Source organism: Oryza glaberrima, chromosome 4 (assembly GCF_000147395.1).
Source record: "Oryza glaberrima chromosome 4, OglaRS2, whole genome shotgun sequence".
NCBI classification, from domain to species: domain Eukaryota; kingdom Viridiplantae; phylum Streptophyta; class Magnoliopsida; order Poales; family Poaceae; genus Oryza; species Oryza glaberrima.
The window spans coordinates 1,017,797-1,040,165 of record NC_068329.1 but is presented as its reverse complement, the minus strand read 5'-3'; the positions used below and the strand labels follow the sequence as shown (position 1 = coordinate 1,040,165).

At 44.1% G+C, this 22,369-nt stretch overlaps 3 protein-coding genes across 3 annotated transcripts; 2 read left to right on the top strand and 1 right to left on the bottom strand.

Moving 5' to 3' along the window:
• Window positions 1–2,183: 2,183 nt before the first annotated feature.
• On the bottom strand, window positions 2,184–4,641 carry LOC127771555 (very-long-chain 3-oxoacyl-CoA reductase 1-like). Its single transcript, XM_052297480.1, has 2 exons — window positions 3,980–4,641; window positions 2,184–3,383 (listed from the first exon to the last, which is right to left on the bottom strand). The coding sequence occupies exons 1-2, from the start codon at window positions 4,612–4,614 to the stop codon at window positions 3,059–3,061; spliced, it is 960 nt and encodes a 319-aa protein (XP_052153440.1). The 5' UTR covers window positions 4,615–4,641; the 3' UTR covers window positions 2,184–3,058.
• Window positions 4,642–10,227: 5,586 nt separating this feature from the next.
• LOC127770126 (uncharacterized) lies at window positions 10,228–11,319 on the top strand. The gene has a single exon (XM_052295800.1). The coding sequence runs from the start codon at window positions 10,228–10,230 to the stop codon at window positions 11,317–11,319; it is 1,092 nt and encodes a 363-aa protein (XP_052151760.1).
• Window positions 11,320–19,637: 8,318 nt separating this feature from the next.
• Window positions 19,638–21,961, top strand: LOC127769990 (WEB family protein At1g75720-like). Its single transcript, XM_052295654.1, has 2 exons — window positions 19,638–19,820; window positions 21,035–21,961. Exons 1-2 carry the CDS (start codon window positions 19,638–19,640, stop codon window positions 21,746–21,748), a joined length of 897 nt encoding a protein of 298 aa, XP_052151614.1. The 3' UTR covers window positions 21,749–21,961.
• The last annotated feature ends 408 nt before the right edge of the window (window positions 21,962–22,369 follow it).

Sequence of the window (22,369 nt, the reverse complement as noted above, 5' to 3'; positions counted from 1 at the left end):
GCCCAATAAGACTCAGGTTGTGTTGAACCGGCTCGAAGGCACGATAACCCATCATGCTTTTCCATAAAATAAATCTATTTTACCTCTCTCATATCTTTGGGTTGTGTCTTATATAGTTGGAATAAGTCTATTTTGTGTCCCTCTTCTCTTTGGGCTGCATCTTATTTGGCTACATTAAGTCTATTTGAGATCCCTTAACTATTTTTCTTTGACCGTGCCGTGTCGTGCCGGTCCACCGTGCTAAGGCACGGCCCAACTATCGGGTCGGGTTGGCACGGGTCTGACACCCGTCGTGCCGTGCCATGCTTGGGCCGGGCCAAATGGCTATGCCGTGGGCTGCGCTGTCGGGCCTCGGGCCTTATGGCCATCTGTACTATTTGGAATGTTCATGAGTTCTCGCATCAGCCCCTCTGCCTCAAATTTCTTGAACAACAAATTAATGGAGATTTAGTTGGGTGGCCCGCGCAATTACGCGGCTAGCATCAATTTAAAGTTATCTATTTTTTACACATGGTTTTATTTAAAATTATCATTCCCGTGATTCTAATAATTTTATAGTTTTGAAAAGCCACGCAAGTCGCTACCCCTTACTCATTTATCACCTTTTTATTTGCTTACTCGGCACGCGAAAGCTTGATTTTCGCGTGCGGTGCTTACGTAGCCCACACGCAAAAATAAAAATCCAAAAAAAAAATAAAAAACAAAAATCATGAAACCCTAACCCTAGAAGCCGCCGCCACCCTTCGTTGCTCGATGCCGTTGTTGACCTTGTCCTCATTGTCGTGGAGGTGTAGGGGGCTAGGGTTGGACCGTCACCAGAGCCAGATCTGTCGCCCCCGTGCCTCCCCGCCACCGGAAGTGTGTGTTTTTACTTCATTTTAAAAATGCAGGCCATTGTTGAGAGATTTTGCCAGCTTCTTTGTTGGTTTTTAGTTGTGTTTAGCTGATCATCAATATTTGGAGGCTGCAAATGTTGGTTGTAGTCAGAAGATATTGCTCTGCATGCGGGCTTGTGGTCAGGGATACAATTTGGTGTTTTCATGACTGCAACAGGAAGAACTAATATAGTTTGTCACCCATTTCATACGAGGCATATATTAGTTTTGTGGAATATACAAAGATTTGTAATCAACTTCGTCAGTACCAAAATTACAATCCACTGAAAAGAGTTTGGAAAATTATATTATTTGTAATGTCTATGGATGGTTTTGCCTATCCAGGGTGTGTTTAGATCCCAAAAATTTTTGACTAAAAATATCATATCAAATGTTTGGACACATATATGGAGCATTAAATATGGACGAAAAAAAATCAATTGTACAGTTTGCATGTAAATTGCGAGACGAATCTTTTGAGCCTAATTGCGCCATGATTTGACAATATAATGCTACAGCAAATATTTACTAATGATGGATTAATTAGGCTTAATATATTCGTCTCGCAGTTTACAGGCGGAATCTGTAATTTATTTTGTTATTAGTCTACGTTTAATATTTAAATGTGTATCTGTGTACTTTAAAAAATTTTTGACCAAAGAACTAAACGCTGTCTCAGTTTCACGACCCATACAATTAATTTTAAACCACAATAATGAGAACAATCATTTGAAATATTTATATACGTGGTTGCGCCTCCTTACGCCTCCTTACGAGCGTTTTATTCAACTGTTTTCGCTGTTCTTTGTTACTAATATATGAAGACTGTAAAGTTATGACATAATTAGTGTTTGTGCTACTCTAAATTTCGTTAGAACAAACTTACTCAATGATTATTTGACATCATTTTAATCGGTGTAATTTGAAATTCAAATTGATGTATAGCTTTTCCATCCGTTGCAACGCACGGACACCCAGTAGTCAACTCAATAATCCCAGTCCATCTTAAATTATATGAAATCTCTGTAGATCATAATATTTCTCTCTTTTTTTTTCCATATTGCAATTTGTAGGGGAAAATTCCACTGTAGGGATATCACATTCATACATATTTATTTTCTTTCGAAAATCCATCACATTAATGTTTAACTCGTGGTGGACATTTAATTTGAGCTCTATAGTACGTAGCACGATACATTCTGTCCAGAAAATTCAACAATGGTGATGCACATCTAATTAATTGAATACACTTGGGACACTTACATATCCTCACGTCCAACGTTAGGACCATGCATATATACTTATCAGTTATCACGCATGCATGAGACCCATTTTGAGAACCTCCAAAATTCTTGATGCATTCATACATGCATGATGAGCAAGGACAAGTAGTATTGGAAGGATAACTTGGAAGGATAACACGTACTCCCCGTTTCACAATATAAGTCATTCTATTATTTTCCACATTCATATTAATGTTAATGAATCTAGACATATATATATATATTTATCTAGATTCATTAATATTAATATAAATATGGAAAATACTAGAATGACTTACATTGTGAAACGAAAGAAGTACATATCAATAATTAAAAGGACGCATGTACAGAACCATATTTTATATATACATCAGGGATCATTATTTAAACCTTGGTTGGTGGAGTAACACACTCACAAACTTCATCGCCACACTAAACCATTAACATATATGCAACAACTATATATGCAAAAAGAAAATAAAAATGCATATATATTGCTTGATTGACTGGTGGATTGTTCAAGAGATTTGAGGTAAAAAATTTTTTCTGCCAGTTAAGGGCTTGTTTGGATCTAGTGATTAAACTTTAGCTCATCACTGTCACATTAGATATTTAAACATCAATTTGAAGGATTAAACACAAACTACTTACAAAACTAATTACACAGATAGAGATAGAGGCTACTTGGCGAGACGAATCTATTACGCCTAATTAATCTATGATTAGCACTTATTTAGTGTAGCACTACATTGTTAAATTATGGACTAATTAGGGTTAATAGATCCATTTTGCAAATTAGCCTCCATCTGTGTAATTAGTCTTGTAATTAGTGTATATTTAATACTCAAGATTAGTGCCTAAATATTTAATGTGACAGACTAAAGTTCCCTGTATCCAAACAGGGCCCAAATATGGATGAAATTAAATGAGGTTCCAGAGGATGGCCCGGTGCTGCAGGTGCTTGCGGAGGCGATACCAGTCGTGGGCGAAGTCCGGCACGAAGGCGGCGAGGAACCACTGCAGCTGCTGGCCGGCGTCGGGGACGGCGATGTGGCCGTGCCCCACCCACCGCGCCGCCGCCCGCGTGTAGTCGCCGGCCGTCGCCACGAACGCCGGCAGCAGCATCCTGTCCTTGATGGCAGCGGAGAGCATGTTTGTGTGGACGTAGAAGGGCACCTGCAGCTGCACGTCGATCCCCTTCCCCTTGTACTCCACGTACAGGCTCTTCGACAGCTGCTCCACGTACCTGCACCACTCAGTACCATCTCCATCATTAATCCATTCAGGGCAAGTTTTACCCATTTTCTAGAAAAATTCAGGGCAAGATTTTGCAGTAGTGAGTTAATCAACTCATTTTCCTATGTTAATTAAATTTGAACTTGCTGTTTATGAAGTAATATATTTATCTTTCAATTTTTATAAAAATTACTTATAAATTATAACTATTTAGGTAGCCTATAAAAAATAGAGGGGATGGGGGATGCCCTCTCCAGTGATGGAAACACTTTTTCTATATTGCTTTTGCTATTTGGTCGGTTGACTGAAGCTACATAAATGTATATATTTGGTTGGATGCATGCATACCACATGGTTCTATATATATCGATTTGCACATTTTATTTTTTGGGCTTCAAAGAAACTTCAGACTATTTCGGCCCGAGAAAAAGAATGATAATCTGTGACTAAATTTGAACAACTTTTGCTAGATATTTTTAAAAAATGAAATTTTCTGGAGAATAGTTTTCGGGCTGGTTTTGTGTTCCGAGATTCCTGAAATTTCAGAAATTTAGTTCGGAAAAATTAAACGCTCAGCTCGCATTGCGTAGCGTATGGCATTTGTACCGTTTGGAGGAGCTGTAGACAGTGTACAGTGGAAAAGACGGGACGGCGACGGTGGAGCCGGAGCCGACGTTGACGATGGCTCCCCGGCCGCGCCTCGCCATCGCCGGCAGCACGGCGGCGGTCACCGCCGTCAGCGCCATGGCGTTCACCCGTATCATCGCCACCAGCCGCTCCACGTCGGCCTCGTGGAAGTAGAGCGCCCCGGGCCTCGCCACGGCGGCGTTGTTCACCAGCATCCCGACCTCCACCCCGTCCACCGCCTCCCTCAGCCGCCGCATCCCTTCCTCGCCGGCGCCGGTGCCGACGGTCGACAGGTCGAACACCACCGTCCTGGTGGCCACCGCGCCGGCGTGGGCCTCGCGAATCGCCTCCGACACCTCGCGGAGGTTGTCCCGATCGAGGTCGAGCAGGACGAGGTTGAAGCCGCGGCGGGCGAGCTCCATGGCCATGGATCGCCCGAGCCCCGTCGTCGGGCCGGTGACCACGGCCCACTCGCCGTAGCAGCGGCGGAGGTCCTTGGGCCGGCGGAGGTAGAGGGCGAGGTAAGGGAGGAGGCGGAGGAAGACGACGGTGAGGTAGGCGGCGCCGAGGCCGGCCAGCGAGGTGAACCAGAGCGGCGCCGCCCCCGTAGCCATTGTCGCTTGCTAGGTACAGCTTGCTGCTGGGCGCCTGGGCTAATGTACATTCATGTTGCTACATGTTTATATATATATAGATATAGTACTCCGCATGTTAATTAATTAGCCTTATTTGGCTAGGTTTAACGTTCCCCGATTGACTTAATTTTGGCTAAATTCTTTATTAGGTGCCCGCATTTTAGGTAGACGCGGGTTAATCTCCCGAGCAGACGTGCACTCGTTTATTACATATTAACTAATTTAGTAGTTATACATATATTTCTAAAATTAATAACATAAATTAATATTGAAAAAATTGGAATATATCACTTCGTAAAGATGTGACTACAAATTCGACTTCCACAGATTAACAGATTATGACAAAAAGGACAATAAATATGCCTGCTCACCACATGATCTGAAACACATATATGTAATCAGCACCATGCATTACATGAGAAAGTAATATTAATTATTACTATCTTCGGTTTTTAATGTATAAGACAGTTAATTTTTTTTGCATATAACAGTTAACCATTAATTTATCTTATTTAATATAAATTTGTGAAAGTACAAGTTAAGATAGTTTTTTGATGATAAAACAATATATATATATATATATATATATATATATATATATATATTAGTAAGACCATGATTAAACATTACATCAAGATCAACAATATTATACATTAAAAAAAATGAACCGAGTATACCACTGGACCTCAATCCTATACCATTATGTTATACAGTACTCCTAGCTAGTACAGTACAAGTAATTGGTAGTGATATAGCACATCAACTAACTCGATCCAGCTCAATGCAATAATTAAAAGTGCATGAATGCATGAACCTGATAATAATTATGTTTTGGCATGCATTTAAGTGCGTGATGGCAGTATAGCTTGTAACGAGTAACGGCCAACCAACTTGGAAAGGAGTATTTCCTCCAGTTTTATAATTTTTGACGTTTTGAATAAGGGTTGTGATAAAATTTTTTAAACTTTGACTACCAATAACTCTAAATATTTAGTTTTAAGGCACTACAATAACATATATAGGTTAGTATTAAAAGGTACTATAATAAAATTAAATACTTATTTATTTATTTTACATTATAATAGAAAACCGTAGTTAAAAATATGTTTTGAAGAACGGGTCATTGTCCAAAACATCAAGAGTTATGCAACCGCAGGGAGTACCACCTCCGTCCATAATAGTTGCGTTCTTATGGTAAAATTTTATCTCAAAATACTTTTCACCTAAGGGCTCATTTGATTTGGAGGAAAAACATATGAATTTCGGAGGGTTTTAATTTTGTAGGAAAAATTCCTCTAAATGTCTTTGAATCAAATGATTGAATCATATCGAATCTTTTCAAATTCTTATGGAATGGACAATTCTATAGAGATTTTAGAGAAACTTAGCAAAAGTTCAAAGCTCTTGGAAAATTTCCTTTGAGTCTATCTCTCTTATTCGATTCCTGTGTTTTTCTTACAGTCCAATCAAATGGTCATTCCCGTATTTTTACTGTGTTTTGCAATCCTCTGTTTTACACTTCCATTCCCGTTAGAATCCTATGTTTTTCATATTCCTTCGTTTTTTTTATTCATGCGATTCGAGGCTCTTAAATTTATCTCCATACTGCCCTAACCATCCTCCTATTCTCATTCAAATAAAAATAAGGAGCGTTATGGGCTTTCCTTCTCAAACCATGCTTATCTTGCTGGAACGGGGGATCCGGAGTAAGTACGAATACAGATGTAAAGAGTCAGGCCCCATGGGCCCTTTCAAAATCCACCTCAACTCTTAAATATTTTTAGCACAAAAATATAATAAATTTTAGCTCAATCTTTTTTTACCCAGCTTTTAAATTTTGTATGCCAAAAAGTTAGAACTATTATCACCCCTACACACGAACCATTAATAAGAGTTTGTATATAGAAATTAACGGGAATGCATACGCTGTTTCAGTTCCACTTCTATTTCTTCACAAATTAAAATAACAAAAAAGAAGCTTTCACTTCAGCTTGTGAACTACTTTGCTGGCTAGTAATGAATTTCAGTGGCCAAGTGGCCGGACCAACAGAAACTCTACTATGAGTCACTTACACTCCACCAAAAAGGCACAGGATTTTGGTTTGCCCGACCCGACCAGCAATTGATGGCACCGCAAGTCCATTTTCTTTTTTCTTTTTCTATTACATGGCAGGCGCACAAGTACACGTATACACACCACTACACATGCAACATCACACTAACACCCCCACGAAAATGTTTCTTAACACATACTCCTTCCGTTAAAAAAAAAATGAACCTGGACACTCATGATTGGTTTTTCTCTGGATGGGGGGAGTACTCGAAGAAACAAAAACGAGGACATATTCCTGATCTTACTAATGTTTTGTTGAAAATCCACCTGCATATACATAATATTCATGATAACTGGGATTTGAAAGACCATTTTCGAAATAGTAAATTTCATTTTACCATCCACAACTATCATATCCGACTAGTCTAGAAATCAATTCATCAACCATAAACATTTTATAAATCTCTCAACTCTTTAAAATCCTTCCTTACAAATAAAATGCAAAAAGGTTAAAATTAAACCTCTAATCAAGGGTAATACTACCATAATTTAAAGGCGCTTTGGATGGTTTTGACATCCAAAACTATATTAGCTTATAAAAACATAGCAAAGTTATAATATTTTGAACTATATAGGTTTTAAGACAAGTCTAACCATATATATATTTTGAACAAGCCGCAAACAATCCCCGTCACCGATGAGGGTCATAGTGATAGAGGACTAATATACTACCTCCCTCGGTGCTTCTGTAATGGGGTTTTTTGTGCCCGACAAAGATGAGTGCCTCTGTAACAGGCCGCTCGCCTCCCTCGCAGATGGGCCGATTGGGATGCTCGGTTTTGTACTAGTGACGAAAAACATGTATGCATTATATATATCTCATACCTTTTTGGCTTATTGCACTTTATCTGGCTTCCCAGTGACGATTTACACCAAAGGCTACTTATGCTTAATTAATCTAAGAATATGGTTGAGGAATAAAATATTACCATGATATCCACTACCGTAGAATTGATTTTTTCTATAGAGTAAAGTCCATCACCGATCCCTAAACTTGTACCGCTGTGTCATCCCGGTCCCTAAACTCACAAATCAACCGTTCAGGTCCTCAAACTTGTTCGACTGTGTTATCCCGGTCCCTGAACTTGAAGATCACTTGTTTAGGTCCTCCAACTTGTTCAGTTGTGTCTCCCCGGTCCCTAAACTTGGATTTGAATATCATCTGGGTCAAATAGGACGGTCTAAAGACTTTATATTTAAAAGTAATTCATAACTTTTTCATCTGAACTGTAATGAAGACAAAATTTATATCAAACTTGTAGCCCTCGACGTGATCTACAACTTTATAGTTGAATTTTTTTTAATTTTAAGTCATTTTTTGTCCCAAAATGTAATTTCAAAATCGATAAACATGCAACAATATTTTGGGACCCTAAACAGTTTTAATTCAAACACTTTTCAACTACAAAGTTATAGGTCGCGTTGAGGGCTATAATTTTGATATAAAGTTTGTCTTCATTAGAGTTCACATGAAAAAGTTATGAATTATTTTTTGATATAAAGTTTTTAGACCGTCCTATTTAGGGACCGGGGTGACATAACTGAACAAGTTGGAGGACCTAAACGAGTGATCTGCAAGTTTAGGGACCGGGATAACACAGTCGAACAAGTTTGAGGACCTGAACGGTCGATTTGCGAGTTTAAGGACCGGGATGACACAACGGTACAAGTTTAGGGACCGGTGATGGACTTTACTCTTTTCTATACAAGGGACCCTATAGGTTGCAGGCGGACCGTACCTAGTCGCGCTTGCAAAAATCGCCCAGCATTTTCTCATACGACTCTTTAAAACAACCTCTTAATAGGTCTTCACCTTAAAAAGTTTACCCACTCCCTCATTCTTATCCACTCCTCCCCCTCTCTCTCTCCTTATCTTCTCCTCCATTCTTATCCACTCCTCCCACATCTCTCTCCCTCATTCTCCTTAGCACTGGTTGGGAGCGTCGGCGGCAAGCTCGGGATTGCCAGCCATGGGCGAGAGCGCCGTCGGCGGGTTTGAGAGTGGCCGGCCACGGGGGAGGGGCGGAGTAGCGGTGGCGAGCTCGGGGCGATGACGGTAGCCGGCGAGAGCGGTGGCGGCAGGCTTGGGAGTGGCAATGGCGGCAGTGAGCTCGCCCTCCCCCATGTGGATCCGATGGCGACGGCCGTTGGGAGGAGCTAGGTGGAGGAGGTGAGGGCGATGGCGACAAAGCCGCTGGCATACGACACCTAGCTAGGGTTTTGAGTTTTAATTTTTGAGGGTTTTTATTTTTTTTGGATTCTTTTTTTTTGTGCATGCGGCAGATATAAGCACACTCTAGTCTTGGAGGATGTTGGTTATTTTTTTTTCTTTTTTCCCTCTGTCATTGTAAATATACTCTATCCGTTCAAATTAGTTTTATCGTTGTAGGTTTGCCCTAAGTTAAATAGGTATATCTTTGACTACAAACTTTTAGAAATTCTTATATTTTTTAATGGTTCGCGACAACAGAAATGTTTGATTTAGGACAAAACTAAACCATATACTTTAAAACGGTTGGAGTAATTAAATTTCAATAACCACCAGTCTCTTTACTAGATTTTTTATTGTGTTGTGTATTGGAGCATTGGGCCTATATATATCAATGATGCATAGTATAATTTACAAGTAGATAGCTCTCCAATTAGGAGTATCTAGATAGTTTGGCTCATAGATCGGGCTGATCGATCCCCTCAGCTGCAAGCGAGCCACACGAAGTTGGACCACCTGCAATATATTGTCGTGGTCAGAAATTAATTCTGGGATATCATATCTACGCCTAGCTATTAATTATTACTCCATCCATATTTTAATATTTTAATGTATGACGCCGTTGATTTTTTACACAACGTTTGACCATTCGTTTTATTCAAAATTTTTGTGCAAGTATGAAAATATTTATGTCATGCTTAAAGAACATTTGGTGATGAATCAAGTCACAATAAAATAAATGATAATTACATTAATTTTTTAAATAAGACGAATGATCAAACGTTGTAAAAAAGTTAACAGCGTCATATATTAAAATATGGTGGTAGTATATGATTAAGTTGTCCATTTAGGATCGACATTTGCCACTGTGTGTACGTGGAAGCTTAGCGTTTTCGTATGGAGTATATAATTAAGTGGTCAGGACACGTGAGGAAATTACTCATGGGTAGCTAACCTAGGTAGTTAATCAAATTGCTGATCGGGCGATCAGCCGTGCGCCGGTGCTGATTCTAATTATTGATAGCTGATTTGGAATTTTGATTTTTTTAAAAAAAATTTATAGGTCTTCTTCGTCATTTAAGTTGCCGAACTCTATTTTATATTTTTTTCATGATTTCTAGATAAGTAGAAAATCTACCTAAAATTATTCCCGAACATTAAAAATTTAAGATTGTTTTAATTACAATTCAAATCACAACTAAACACTACGGTCGACGCGGGCTCGCCAGCTGCCGATGTGGCCACCGCGTGCTCTCCGGCAGCCGCTGGCATGCCGGCCGCCGCCGTGGCCGCTGCTGGCTCGACGGCTCCTGCTGTGGTCGCCCCGGACTCGCCAGTTGCTGCCATGGCCGTCTCCAGCTCGCCAACTGCAGTGGCTGCCTCCAGCTCGCCAGCTGCTTCGCCGGTTGACATCGTGGCCGCCTCTTCTTCGCCGGCTGCCGCCGTGGCCGCCTTCGGCTCGCCGGCTGTCGTGGTTGCCTCCAACTCACCGGCTGCGGGTTCACTGGCCGCCGTCGTCTCTCCGGTCTGCGCCACTTCGCCGGTTGCTGCCTGCCACCCGCCGACCGCATCTTCCTTGCTGTCTGGCCCTTCGGGTGGCGGCCCGGCGTTCCCTGCCTCGCCGTTGTGCTCGCGACGTTCGCCGTTGTTGGCCGATGGGATCGCGGCCTCCTACGCTGAGCCGACTGGTCTCTTCTTCGACAAGCTCGACGCCCTGGCCGCGGAGTTTGGTCCGGCTGTGCCTTCGCCGCCCAGGGTATCGCCTGTGCCGCCGTCCGCCTCCGGTGCAGGCACTTCTCTGCCGAGGACTGCCTGCACACCGCCTACCGGTGGGGAGTGGCTGAGGCCTGAGTCGCCGCTTCCTCAGCAGGCTCCAACTTTGGTGGTTGATGTGCCCGACGGCGTCCTCTACGATGTGCCGATGGTTGTCCTTGACCTCGATGGCCGCCCGTTGACGCACTCGCTTCCATCTTCTGTGGCAGACAACGCCGCTCTTCGCGCCTTCCTCACCAGCTGCTCCAGGCCTCTCCCTCCTGCGCTCCTCCCGCCGCCTTTGCCGCTGCCGCCTCTCGCCGCTAAGGCGGTGGAGGTTGTGCCGAAGCACAGTGAGCGTATCGCTGCTAAGATGGCACTTGAGGCGCTTGAGGGGCTGATCCACGCAGTGTCGCGCGCCCAGCGCAACCTGATGCGGAAGCTCAGCCTAGTTCCGGAGAGGGGCCCGGTCACGGCCGAGGCGGTCGTGGCTTACAACGCCCTCTTCTCCAAGCCACTTTCCCAGGAGCACATCATCGCGCTCTCCTCGCTCTTCTCCAGCTCCTTGCCCCCGGCCAAGGCTGCGGAGGCGTTGGTCGTGTGTGGCTGATCGGTTTCTTCTCTTCTGCTCTCGGTGTGGTCCCCCTCAATGGGATCATGCAACGAGAACGTTTTGGTGTGGAACGTGCGAGGTCTGAACTCACGCGCCCGCCGGGATGCTGTGCGTGATGTAGTCCGTGATGAGCATGTCTCTCTTCTCTGTCTTCAGGAGACTATTATGGATGTAATCCCCTCTCGTACTATTCTAGAAATGCTAGGCCTCGTCTTTGATTATTCTTTCTTGCCTGCGGTCGGTCGGAGTAGGGGGGGTGTTGCTTGCCTGGCGGACGACCGTCTGGTCTGTCTCAGATGTTCACCTTGCGGATTTCTCTCTTACCGCGTTGGTTCGACACTTTTCTGATGTCGCCCCCTGGTGGCTCTCCATCGTCTATGGGCCACAGGAGGAGCCTGACAAGCTTCGTTTTTTAGATGAGCTTCGTTCGCTGCGCTCCTCTCGCATGGGGCCGTGGGCTGTCGTAGGCGATTTCAACCTCATTCTCGAAGCTCGGGATAAAAACAACCTTAATCTCAATCGTCGTATGATGGGTCATTTTCGTCGGCTCGTCGACGAGTTGGAACTCCGGGAGCTGCCGCTTCACGGACGTTGCTTCACTTGGAGCAATGAGCGCGAGTCGCCCACGCTTGTTAAGCTCGACCGCGTCGTCTTCTCTGCGGATTGGGAGGAGCTTTTCCCCTCTTGCCTCCTCCAAGCGGCCTCTTCTATCGCCTCTGATCACTGTGCTCTTCTTGCGTCACCTCCCCGAAAGCGCATCGTTTTCGTTTTGAGGCCTTTTGGCCCAAGTTCGACTGCTTTCTTCAACTCGTGCAGGACGCCTGGCATCCCTCTGCCAACCTACCCCCTCTTGCCGCTCTTGCCTGGTGCTTCTCTGCCACGGCCAAGCGCTTACAGAGCTGGAGTGACCGTCACATTGCCGGTGTTCGTCTGTAGCTTCAGATGGCGAAGGAACTTGTCTTCCGGCTTGATGTTGCGCAGGAGAGTCGGTCTCTTTCCCCCTTGGAGACCTGGCTGCGGCGAGATTTAAAGTTGAAGTGTCTTGGTCTTGCCTCGCTTGAGCGTACTATTGCGCGTCAGCGTTCGCGTTTGGTCTGGCTTAAGGAGGGTGATGCCAATACCAAGTTCTTCCACCTGCACGCCAGAGCTCATAGGCGGAAGAACTTCATCACGCGCCTTCGTGATGGTGACCAGCTTGCCGTCTCCCACGATGCGCTGCAAGAGCTTGCCTCCTCTCACTTTTGCGCCATCTTGGGGGCGAGCGTCGAGCGTGAACTCGCCCTAGACCTCCACTCTCTTGGCCTACACCCTGCGCAGCTTGAGGGGCTGGACTGTCCCTTCACAGAGGATGACGTCTGGGCGGTGATCAAGTCCTTGCCCTCTGATAAGGCGCCCGGTCCTAACGGTTTTACGGGCCTTAACTCCTTGTTCCTGACCAACGGCCAAGGTTTCGCTTCCCTCAACGATGCCCTAATCTCCCTCTTGCCGAAGAAGGACGAAGCTGTTGACGTTAAGGATTTCAGGCCGATTAGCCTTATTCACAGCTTTGGGAAGCTATTCTCCAAGATCTTGGCCTCTCGTCTCTCCCCTCGCCTGGACGAGCTTGTGGCGCCTAACTAGAGCGCTTTCATCAAGGGCCGCTCTCTCCATGACAACTTCCGCTATGTCCAGCTTGCGGCAAGGGCGCTCCACGCCAAACGCGTTCCCCGACTTCTTCTCAAGGTGGATATCGCGAAGGCCTTTGACACGGTCAGCTGGCCTTTCTTGCTTGAGGTGCTAGCCCAGCTTGGCTTCAGTCAACGTTGGCATGATTGGATCTCCCTCATTCTCAGTGCCTCCTCTTCCCGGGTGCTGGTTAATGGGGTGCCAGGTCCACGGTTCCCCCATCGGAGAGGTCTTCGCCAAGGAGATCCTCTTTCCCCCATGCTTTTCATTCTAGTCATGGATGTGCTCAATGCGATGCTCCGCAAAGCCTCTGACTCGGGTGGTTTTCTTCCCCTCAATGATCGTGCTATTCGACATCGTGCATCCCTCTACGCCGATGATCTAGTTCTCTTCCTTTCCCCCATTCGGCAAGACCTTGAGTTCCTCCAAGGCATCCTCTCTGTCTTCGGTGCCACTTCCGGGCTTCGGACCAACTTCACCAAGTGCTCGATTACTCTGATCCGCTGCTCGGTTCTTGACCTGGAGCTGGTTCAGTCCTCTTTTCCTTGCTCGATCTCGGAGTTTCCCTGCACCTACCTCGGCATTCCACTGTCAGTTCGCAAGCTGCCAAAAGCAGCCCTGCAATCGCTTGTGGATAAAGTCTCCCATCGGCTCCCCCCTTGGAAGGGCCGTCTAACCACTCTGTCGGGTCGCTCGGTTCTAGTCCAGTCGGTTCTCTCTTCCATTCCGGTCCATGTTTCTATGGCGATCGGCTTGCCAAGCTGGGTTATCAAAGCCATTGACAAGAAGCGTCGCGCCTTCTTGTGGATGGGTACGGACTTAGCCAATGGGGGACAGTGCCGGGTGTCCTGGACGAGGGTTTGTCGTCCTAGGGATCTCGGTGGACTGGGCATTCCGGATCTCAGGGTGGCTGGCTTTGCCTTGAGAGTTCGCTGGCTCTGGCTTCAGCGCTCGGGACACCCCTACTGGTCTGATCTGAAGGCCCCTGTTGAGTGGAGCGTCTCCGACATGTTCGCAGCTTCCAACTTCTCTATCCTGGGAGATGGTCAGTCCACGCTCTTCTGGACTGATCGGTGGATCGATGGTCGCTCGATATCTTCTATAGCTCCTGACCTCCTCCACGCCGTGCCTCCACACTTCCGGGGATCGCGCACAGTTGCTGCTGGGTTAGCGAACAACTCCTGGGTTGGTGACATACGTGGCGCCCTCACTGTCCCGGTCATCTCTCAGTTCCTGTTAGTCTGGGACGTGGTGCTTCCTACCCAGCTCTCGCCGGGTGTTGAGGATCACCTCGTCTGGCGTTGGACGGGTGACCAGTGCTACTCAGCGCGATCGGCGTATCAGGCGTTCTTCCTTGGCCAGCACTCTTTTGCCTGTGCCGACTTACTCTGGCACGCGAAGGGCCCTGCTAAATGCAAGTTCTTCCTTTGGTTTGCATTTCAGCAGCGCTGCTGGACTGCCGATCTTCTCCAAAGCGTGGTATCGATAGCCACTCTGCTTGCCCCTTTTGTGCTCAGGAGCTTGAGACAGCGAACCACATCCTCATCGATTGCGTGTTCGCTCGGCAGGTCCGGCTCCGTGTGTTGTCCCCTCCTGGCTGGGCTGCCCTCTCTCCCCCTCGTGGCAGCTGGCTCCAGGATTGGTGGTCATCCTCTAGGGTATGTTTACCTTAGCACCTCCGCAGCGGCTTCGACTCCTTGGTACTCCTAGTCTCCTGGCAGCTGTGGAAGGAACGAAACTCTAGGGTTTTCGACTCTGCGCTCGCTTCGGTCGCAGTGGTTCTGGAGTCCATCCGCTCAGAGGGCCAGCTATGGTCTTTAGCCGGTGTTACTTTTTTTTGGGGATTTCTTGGGAGTGTAGCATGGCTCTGCCCCCTCCCGCTGTTTGGAGTTGCGTTTTTAACCGTCGTAGTAGGTCCTAGCTTCAAGTCCCCCCCTTTAGGCATAAGCCAGTCTGGCTGATTGCTTTGTGTAACAAAAACTCTTTTCCTGCTAATATATTAACGTGCAATCCTTTTGCGCGTTCGCAAAAAACTATGCAAAAGCTTTGTCCATCGACATTTCTTGGAATACTTTTGAAAATCAAATTATCGAATTTCTAATGTCTAATTGATTTGTATATGCCCTCAAATAATTTTTCATATTAGAGCCGGTTATATTTTAGGATATATAAATGCTATAAAATTATTATAATATATAAACCATTTCATTTATATCTATAACGCGCGTTGGAGCTGTATATAATTGTTCATTTCACAGGGAGAGATCTACTATTCCATCACAAAACTTTTTTTTCTAACTGTTTAGTAAATATTTCTCATGCATGGTATGGATTTTCTGGCAATCTTATGACCAAAATGTATTGGTCACCTACCTATGCGTCTCTAATCACATTTAACAAGAAGATGACTTTTCGTCATAAATGCTTAAGACAATGTTGTACCGTCATTAATTTTATAACAACAAAGGAATCCATTTGTTTCATCTGTCATTTTCTTGACATGCTCAATGTCCTGTGCGTTCCTTTTAAGGTATCTGCGTCAATTAATTTATTTTCGAAATTCTGCTGCTCCCTAATTATTTCCTCGTCTCAAATTTAGCGTCAAAGCTCTTGTACACGTTGATTACGTTTATACAATTAAGTTAAACCATAATTAGTTGCTAATTGCAATAGTATGACAAATATTTGCCTTGCACATCTGTACAGAGGATATAAAATCACTGATCTATGTAGTGCACACGTATATGCGTCTCCCGTGTAATATAAAAGGACCTACCATACTTAGGGTGTCATGTCCCCGAGTCTCGAAAGGTCTTGGTTAATGTCTTGATATTTTTCCTCTGTGACAATAAATTAAATTTAATTGGTCTCCAGTCTCACTACAAATTTTTTTATGGTGTTGCATATATGTTGGGCCTATCAATCATATGCCTACTAATCCCTCCATGTTGCAAATTAAATAATTATAATTCTGGACAATGACATAGTCTTAAAAAAAAGTTGACCATTATTTTCTATTATAATATAGCCTGGTTTAGTTTCTAACCTTTTCTTTAAACTTCAAACTTTTCTATCACATCAAAATTTTTCTACACACATAAACTTTCAACTTTTCCGTCACACCGTTCCAATTTCAATCAAACTTTCAATTTTGGCGTGAACTAAACACACCCTATATCCTATATATATGTATATTATAAGTAGCAATAAAATCGAAGTACATTTTAAGATAACCTATACATATGGTCTTCATATTAAAATAAAATAAAATAAAATATAGATTTACAGGTTACTCATAGTAAAAAAAATTTAAAGTTTGATATATCTATCTTATCAAAAACGATAATTATTTTTGACCTGAAGGAGTAGTTTACAAGAAGATAACTAACAGTACGTGTGAACGATCAAATCAGTGTCTAGTAGTAATTGAGTTAATTAGGGAGATTAGTTCGGCTAAAAGATCCGGCGGATCATCAGTTGCAAGAAGCTGGATCACACAGAATGTTGGACCAATTGCGTTTTGTCGAGGTCAGAAATTAATTCTGGGATATCTCGTTCGCTTATATAGTTATATATATCTATCTATATATTTAAAACCTTCTCGATCAGGCATTATATTGTGGTAGTAGTTAATTCTAGGACCTCACCTACGTAGTTAATTGTGGTGACCACACCTCTTTTTCGTTGAGTGCAGCAGTTAATCCACCTCTTGAAAAACCATTTTTCATAGTGGTACCCTTTTAATTTTACTGGCGGATTTCATGAAAATACGCTTGTAAAAGTAATTGAGAGGGATTTCGGTTACCAGCCGTCAGCGAAAATTACAATCGGACCTCTTAAGTGAAAATAGGCTGTTAAGGACCACCGACTACAAAAATTCTTTCACTATATTAAAATGACAGACACGGCCGTGAACTCCATCTTTATCTCCGCCAACTCTATCTCCTCTACTCTCATCCTCCTCCCCTTCCTCCAGATACACCGGCGGCCTCCTCCTCCTCTGATCCTCTCTATCCTCTCCGCCTCCTCCACTGGCAGCAACTCCCTCTCCTCTCCGCCTCCTCCCTTCTCCCTCTCCTCCCCCTCTCAGCGAGCAGCGGCGCTCCAGGGCTGGCGCGGTGACGGTCAGCCGGCGAGTGGCGACAGCTCTCCTCCTCTCTGCCCTACGCCTCCTCTCCCTCTCCCCTAGCCTCCCACCAGTTGTTGCACGGTCTTCTCTGCGGTGGCAGGGCGTGACCTCCTCCTCTTCGCCGCTGGCCGCCGTGAGCTTGGGGCTGGATCCGTCGGCCGCGACGACGGGGGTGGATGGATCCACCGCCACGACGATGGGGGAGGCCGGGTCCGCCACCGCGATGATGGGGGAGGCCAGCGAGGAGGGCAACAACGGTGGTGGGAGGGTGGACACGGATCCGGCGGTAGCGGCGGTGCTCAGGCGGTCCTCCACAACGGTGAAGGTAGTGGATCCGGTGGCGGCTGCCATGACGACGATGACAGCCGTGCTACTCCAACCCCCTCCCCTCTACTGCCTGGCGACCGCGGCGTGGGCTTCAGCAGGCGGCGGCCACGGTGAGATGTTGTGACGGCAGCTGGCAGTGCTTGCGGCTGTCGTGGCCGGTGGCACCAATTTTGAATTTTTTTATCCCAAAATTGTTTTATCGGTGATCCACTTTATCTTGCCGGTAGCAAATTGTCTTAGCATAGTCGCTTGCGAAACTCGATTTTCGTTGGCGGCAAGTGAAAACACATTATTTTCGCCGGCCTTTAGTTGTCAGCGGCACCTCTAGCTGCCGACAAAAACCCATTTTAGCCGTTAGCGAAAACTATTTTTTATAGTGATCCTAGGGGAGTTATCTTAACCTTAATAGAAAAAATTACGTGTCCCATTAAAATAAAATAGAAAAACTAATATTAGTATATGGTAAATATAAATAAGTACTCCCTCCTTCCCTAAATGTTTGACGCCGTTGACTTTTTTAAACAAGTTTGACCGTTCGTCTTATTTAAATTTTTTTTTAAAATATGTAAAACTATATGTATACATAAAAGTATATTTAACAATAAATCAAATGATAGAAAAAGAATTAATAATTACTTAAATTTTTTTAATAAGACGAATGGTTAAACATTTTTTTAAAAAAGTCAACGGTGTTAAATATTTTGGGATGGAGGGAGAACGATTTACGGTACGGTAGCGCTAATTAGCGATCCTCACGGGCTCACCAGCGTCGTGTCCCGTTTCCCCTCCCGGTGTAAAAGGATTAATCCCTAGACAAAAGCTTACTAACTGTAATTTGCTGCAACTATAGACGAATATTTTACAAAATTGCAAATAACATGTAGGTAATTTTGTATAAGAAAATTATAGGTGGGTGGGTCAAAGGGGCAAGCCGAAATTGCTAATCGGCGCGCACACGCCATCACTGTAAGTCACGCGCGTTTCTAACTCAAGCCTCACGCGCGGCCCACATCCTTATCCGTGTATGCACGAGATGCTTTTTATCAGCGCATGGGGCTAAGCCCACGGCAGCCCACAGGAACGGGTCAGTCACAAGCAATCACGTCTGACTTGTTTTTTCTCTATCTCTTTTCTATCTTTCATGTGATTAGCTTCATATCATTTATATACACAGTGTATGAAAAAAATTGAAATTCGAATGAACTTTCTACTGAAAATTTAAAACTTTCAACTCTAATTTAAAACTTACAATTTAAATTTAAAAACTTTTAACTCAAATTTGAAAACTTTTGATTTAAATTTGAAAACTTTCAATCAAGATTTAAAAATTTTCAATTTAAATTTGAAAACTTTCAATTTAAATTTCAAAACTTTCAAGCCAAGATTTAAAAACTTTCAACTCAAATTAAAAAACTTTCAACTAAACTTTCAAAACTTTCAATTCGTATTTTAAAATTTTCAACCCAACTATTTTATTTATCATTTTACTAAAAAATTAATTAGTGTAAACCGCTAAAGATTAGCACTAACACAAATATTAGGCTATTAACGGCAGGCTCGGAAGGTGCGTCCCATGCGGGGAGAGTGAGTCGCGTGGGGACTAGGAGCAAGCAAGTGCGCGTCTGCGCGACTTTGCTTCCCAGCGCGTACGCGCCTATTAGCGTTACCCGGGCTGGTTTGTAGACCGACTTGGTAAGGTGGGCCGGCCTTGTTTTGGGGCTGTGAGCAGGCCAGGCCTGCCTGGTGTGTTGGCCCAGCTAAGACGGAGGAAGGATTTTAAAAATAAAGTCCACTTTTGGCTCCCTCAATGAATGTCCAATCTTATTCATATTCGTAATACTGACTCCCAACTATTCGCTGACGAGGCTCGCTGGCTTAGTCCAATCAGCTGAGTAAGCATCTAGGACCCACATATCAGTGGGTAAATCACGTCGTCGGTCGACGTACAGTGGAATGATCTGGACCGTTCATACCTGCTGCAAGATCGATCGAGATGAATTCGAGAGAATGAATATGCATTGCTTCTTGCACATAAATAAGCATATGCATGGCGCGAATATTTCAGTGAAGTGGACGCGAAGAAACGAACCCCACACCACCACATGCAGTATGTAATTAAGTATATATATATACTTAGCTTCCATTTGATATGCTAAGCTAGATAGATCTATCTCAGATCGAAAGACAGCTAGAAATGGGGGGCAATGGCGGCGGCGGCGGCGATGGCGTGACGGTGGTTGGGCGGGCGGAGATCGACATGAGGGCGCCGTTCCGGTCGGTGAAGGAGGCCGTCGTCCTCTTCGGCGAGAAGGAGACGCCTCTGCTCGCCGGTGATGGTGATGTTCATGGACCTGGACTACACCGCCTCCGATTAATGGTAACTGATATATGTTTCCTTCATCAAGAAATTAAAAGAATGGTAAAAATGTGGGTTATATACTATATGTTCTCACAAGAAAAATGTTGTACTACACCGTTCAAATTCACACTCTAGCCACTTTATTTTAACCATTTCTTTTTAACTTGAACCACTGCGGAGAAGTCTAGTCCCCCACAGTTAATATATTAAGGCCCTCTTTAGATCCTATAAAAAATTTTACATCCTGTCACATCGAACGTTTGAATATCTGCATGGAGTATTAAATATAGGCTAAAAAAACTAATTACACAGATTGCGACTAATTTGTGTGACGAATCTTTTGAGCCTAATTGCTCCATGATTTGATAATGTGGTACTACAATAAATATTTGCTAATGATGAATTAATTAGGCTTAATAAATTCATCTCGCGGTTTAATGATGGATTTTGTAATTAGTTTTTTTATTAGCATCCGAACACCCCATGTGACACCCTATATAATATCCGATGTGACAGACAAAAACTTTACCCCATAGATCTAAACACCCCCTAAAATGAAAGGTTATTTTAACCGATTTTCTAGTGCACAAAACTGCAAAACCCTCGTCGAAATTTTTAAAAGTTCTTGCGTAGCAAGTGAATGTACATGCTGCTGAAATGGTAATCCTGTTGATAATTTGTCTGTATTGCAGGGTTTTTTTTCTGGTGTGCAAACTAAAAATTCCTATCCTTGTATTTAATTAAGAAGAAAAACATCCAAATTTGCCGCAACGAAAACTTGAACTTGGTTACGCCGTCGAACAAGTTACGTTATGGATTTAATATTAAGACATGCTTAGTTGTCAAGATGCTTTATGATGTTATTCCTTTCTTCCGAGCCAAGAAAAAAATGTGACAGAAAAGAAAAGCACAGCCTTACTTTCGCCAATGTACAGAGAAAAAAAAACTTACTTTTATCATTCGTTTTATTCAATCATTTGAGTAAATATGGAGAAATATAAGTCATGATTAATGTAACTTTAATAAATTAAAATAAATCACAGCAAAGCGATAAATAGTTACGTAATGTTTTAATTAAGCTTCCTTAGAACATAAGCATTGCTAGCTAGCTAGCTTGTTAATTCCTTGCAAATGGCAATTAACCATTATGCAATATGCGCGAATATATCTTAGAGATCTACAAAATACTGTCAAACAATGTGTATATATATATATATATCTTGATCCGACAGAATCGTGCCGCCACAACGCCGCCGGCAATATGGCCAACATTTAGCCAACAGCAAGTCTCCGGCGGGGTCGTCGCCGTGACCCGCCACGTGCCGGCGGAGCTGGAGGAGGCGAGGCAGGAGCTGGAGAAGGAGCGGTCCGAGAAGCAGAAGATGGCCGGCTGCATCCTCTCCCTGCAGGAGGAGCTCAGCAACGCCATGAGCGAGCTCAACAAGCTCAAGGCACGCGACGACGTCGGCGACGGCGACGGTGGCGAGGCGGCCGCCAAGGTGATCGACCTGCAGGTGGAGGACCTCAAGTTCGTCGAGATCGACGACGACAAGCCACAGCCGCGCCAGCAGTCGCCGTCCCCCGGCGAGTTCCAGAAGAGGAGGTACGTGACGTTCGCCGACCCGCCGCCGCCGACGGCATCAGCGTACGACCGCGCGCCACCGCAGGCGCCATTGCCGGACGTGGTGATCGAGCTGCGCCATCGTCACAACCACAGCAGCACACCCTCGCCGCCGCAGCTCCGCGAGGTGCGGTTCATGAGGCAGATGTCGGCCGGCCATGGCATGATGAAGGCGGCGGCGGTGGCAGCGGCCGATCAAGAGGGGAGAAAGAAGAAGAAATCGTTGATTCCTCTGGTTGGAGCATTGTTCATGAGGAAGAACAAGAGCAGCAGCTGCAGCTGCCACAACGACGACTCGGCGCTCAACCCGCGCACCTCCTTTTGATCCTACCCGTCCGATTGTTGCATCGGACGCTTCTCCACCGTCGGATATATTGAAGTACAAAATACATATACGGTATTTATATACGAGTATAGTATACTACTCCCTCGTATGTGTGCGAGCGTACACGTACGTACACCATGATGCTTGCTTATTTTGGATCATTAATAAATAAACTTGAGCTGTAATATACAATGGATATAATTTGTTTGTACTCCCTCCGTTTCAGGTTATCAAATGTTTTTAACTTTGATTAAAATCAAACTGTTTCAAGTTTAACTAAATTTGTAGAAAATAATAATAATAATTTCAACCCAAGAAAAATTTATTATAAAAATATATTCAATTATTAATTTAATTAAACTAATTTGTTATTATAAATATTACTATATTTATCTACAAACTTAGTCAAACTTAAAACATTTTAACTTTAACCAAAGTCAAAACATCCTTTTAAAAGGGAGTACTTCGTAACTTTTTGTACACGTACATGCGATAGATGCACCGATCAATCAAGAGAACGCGTAGTGGAGCGTTAATTGATCGACATATATATATATGATTATAATTAACTAGGTATGCGATTGCGATTAACTCATAATCCAACAAAGATTGACGACGAGC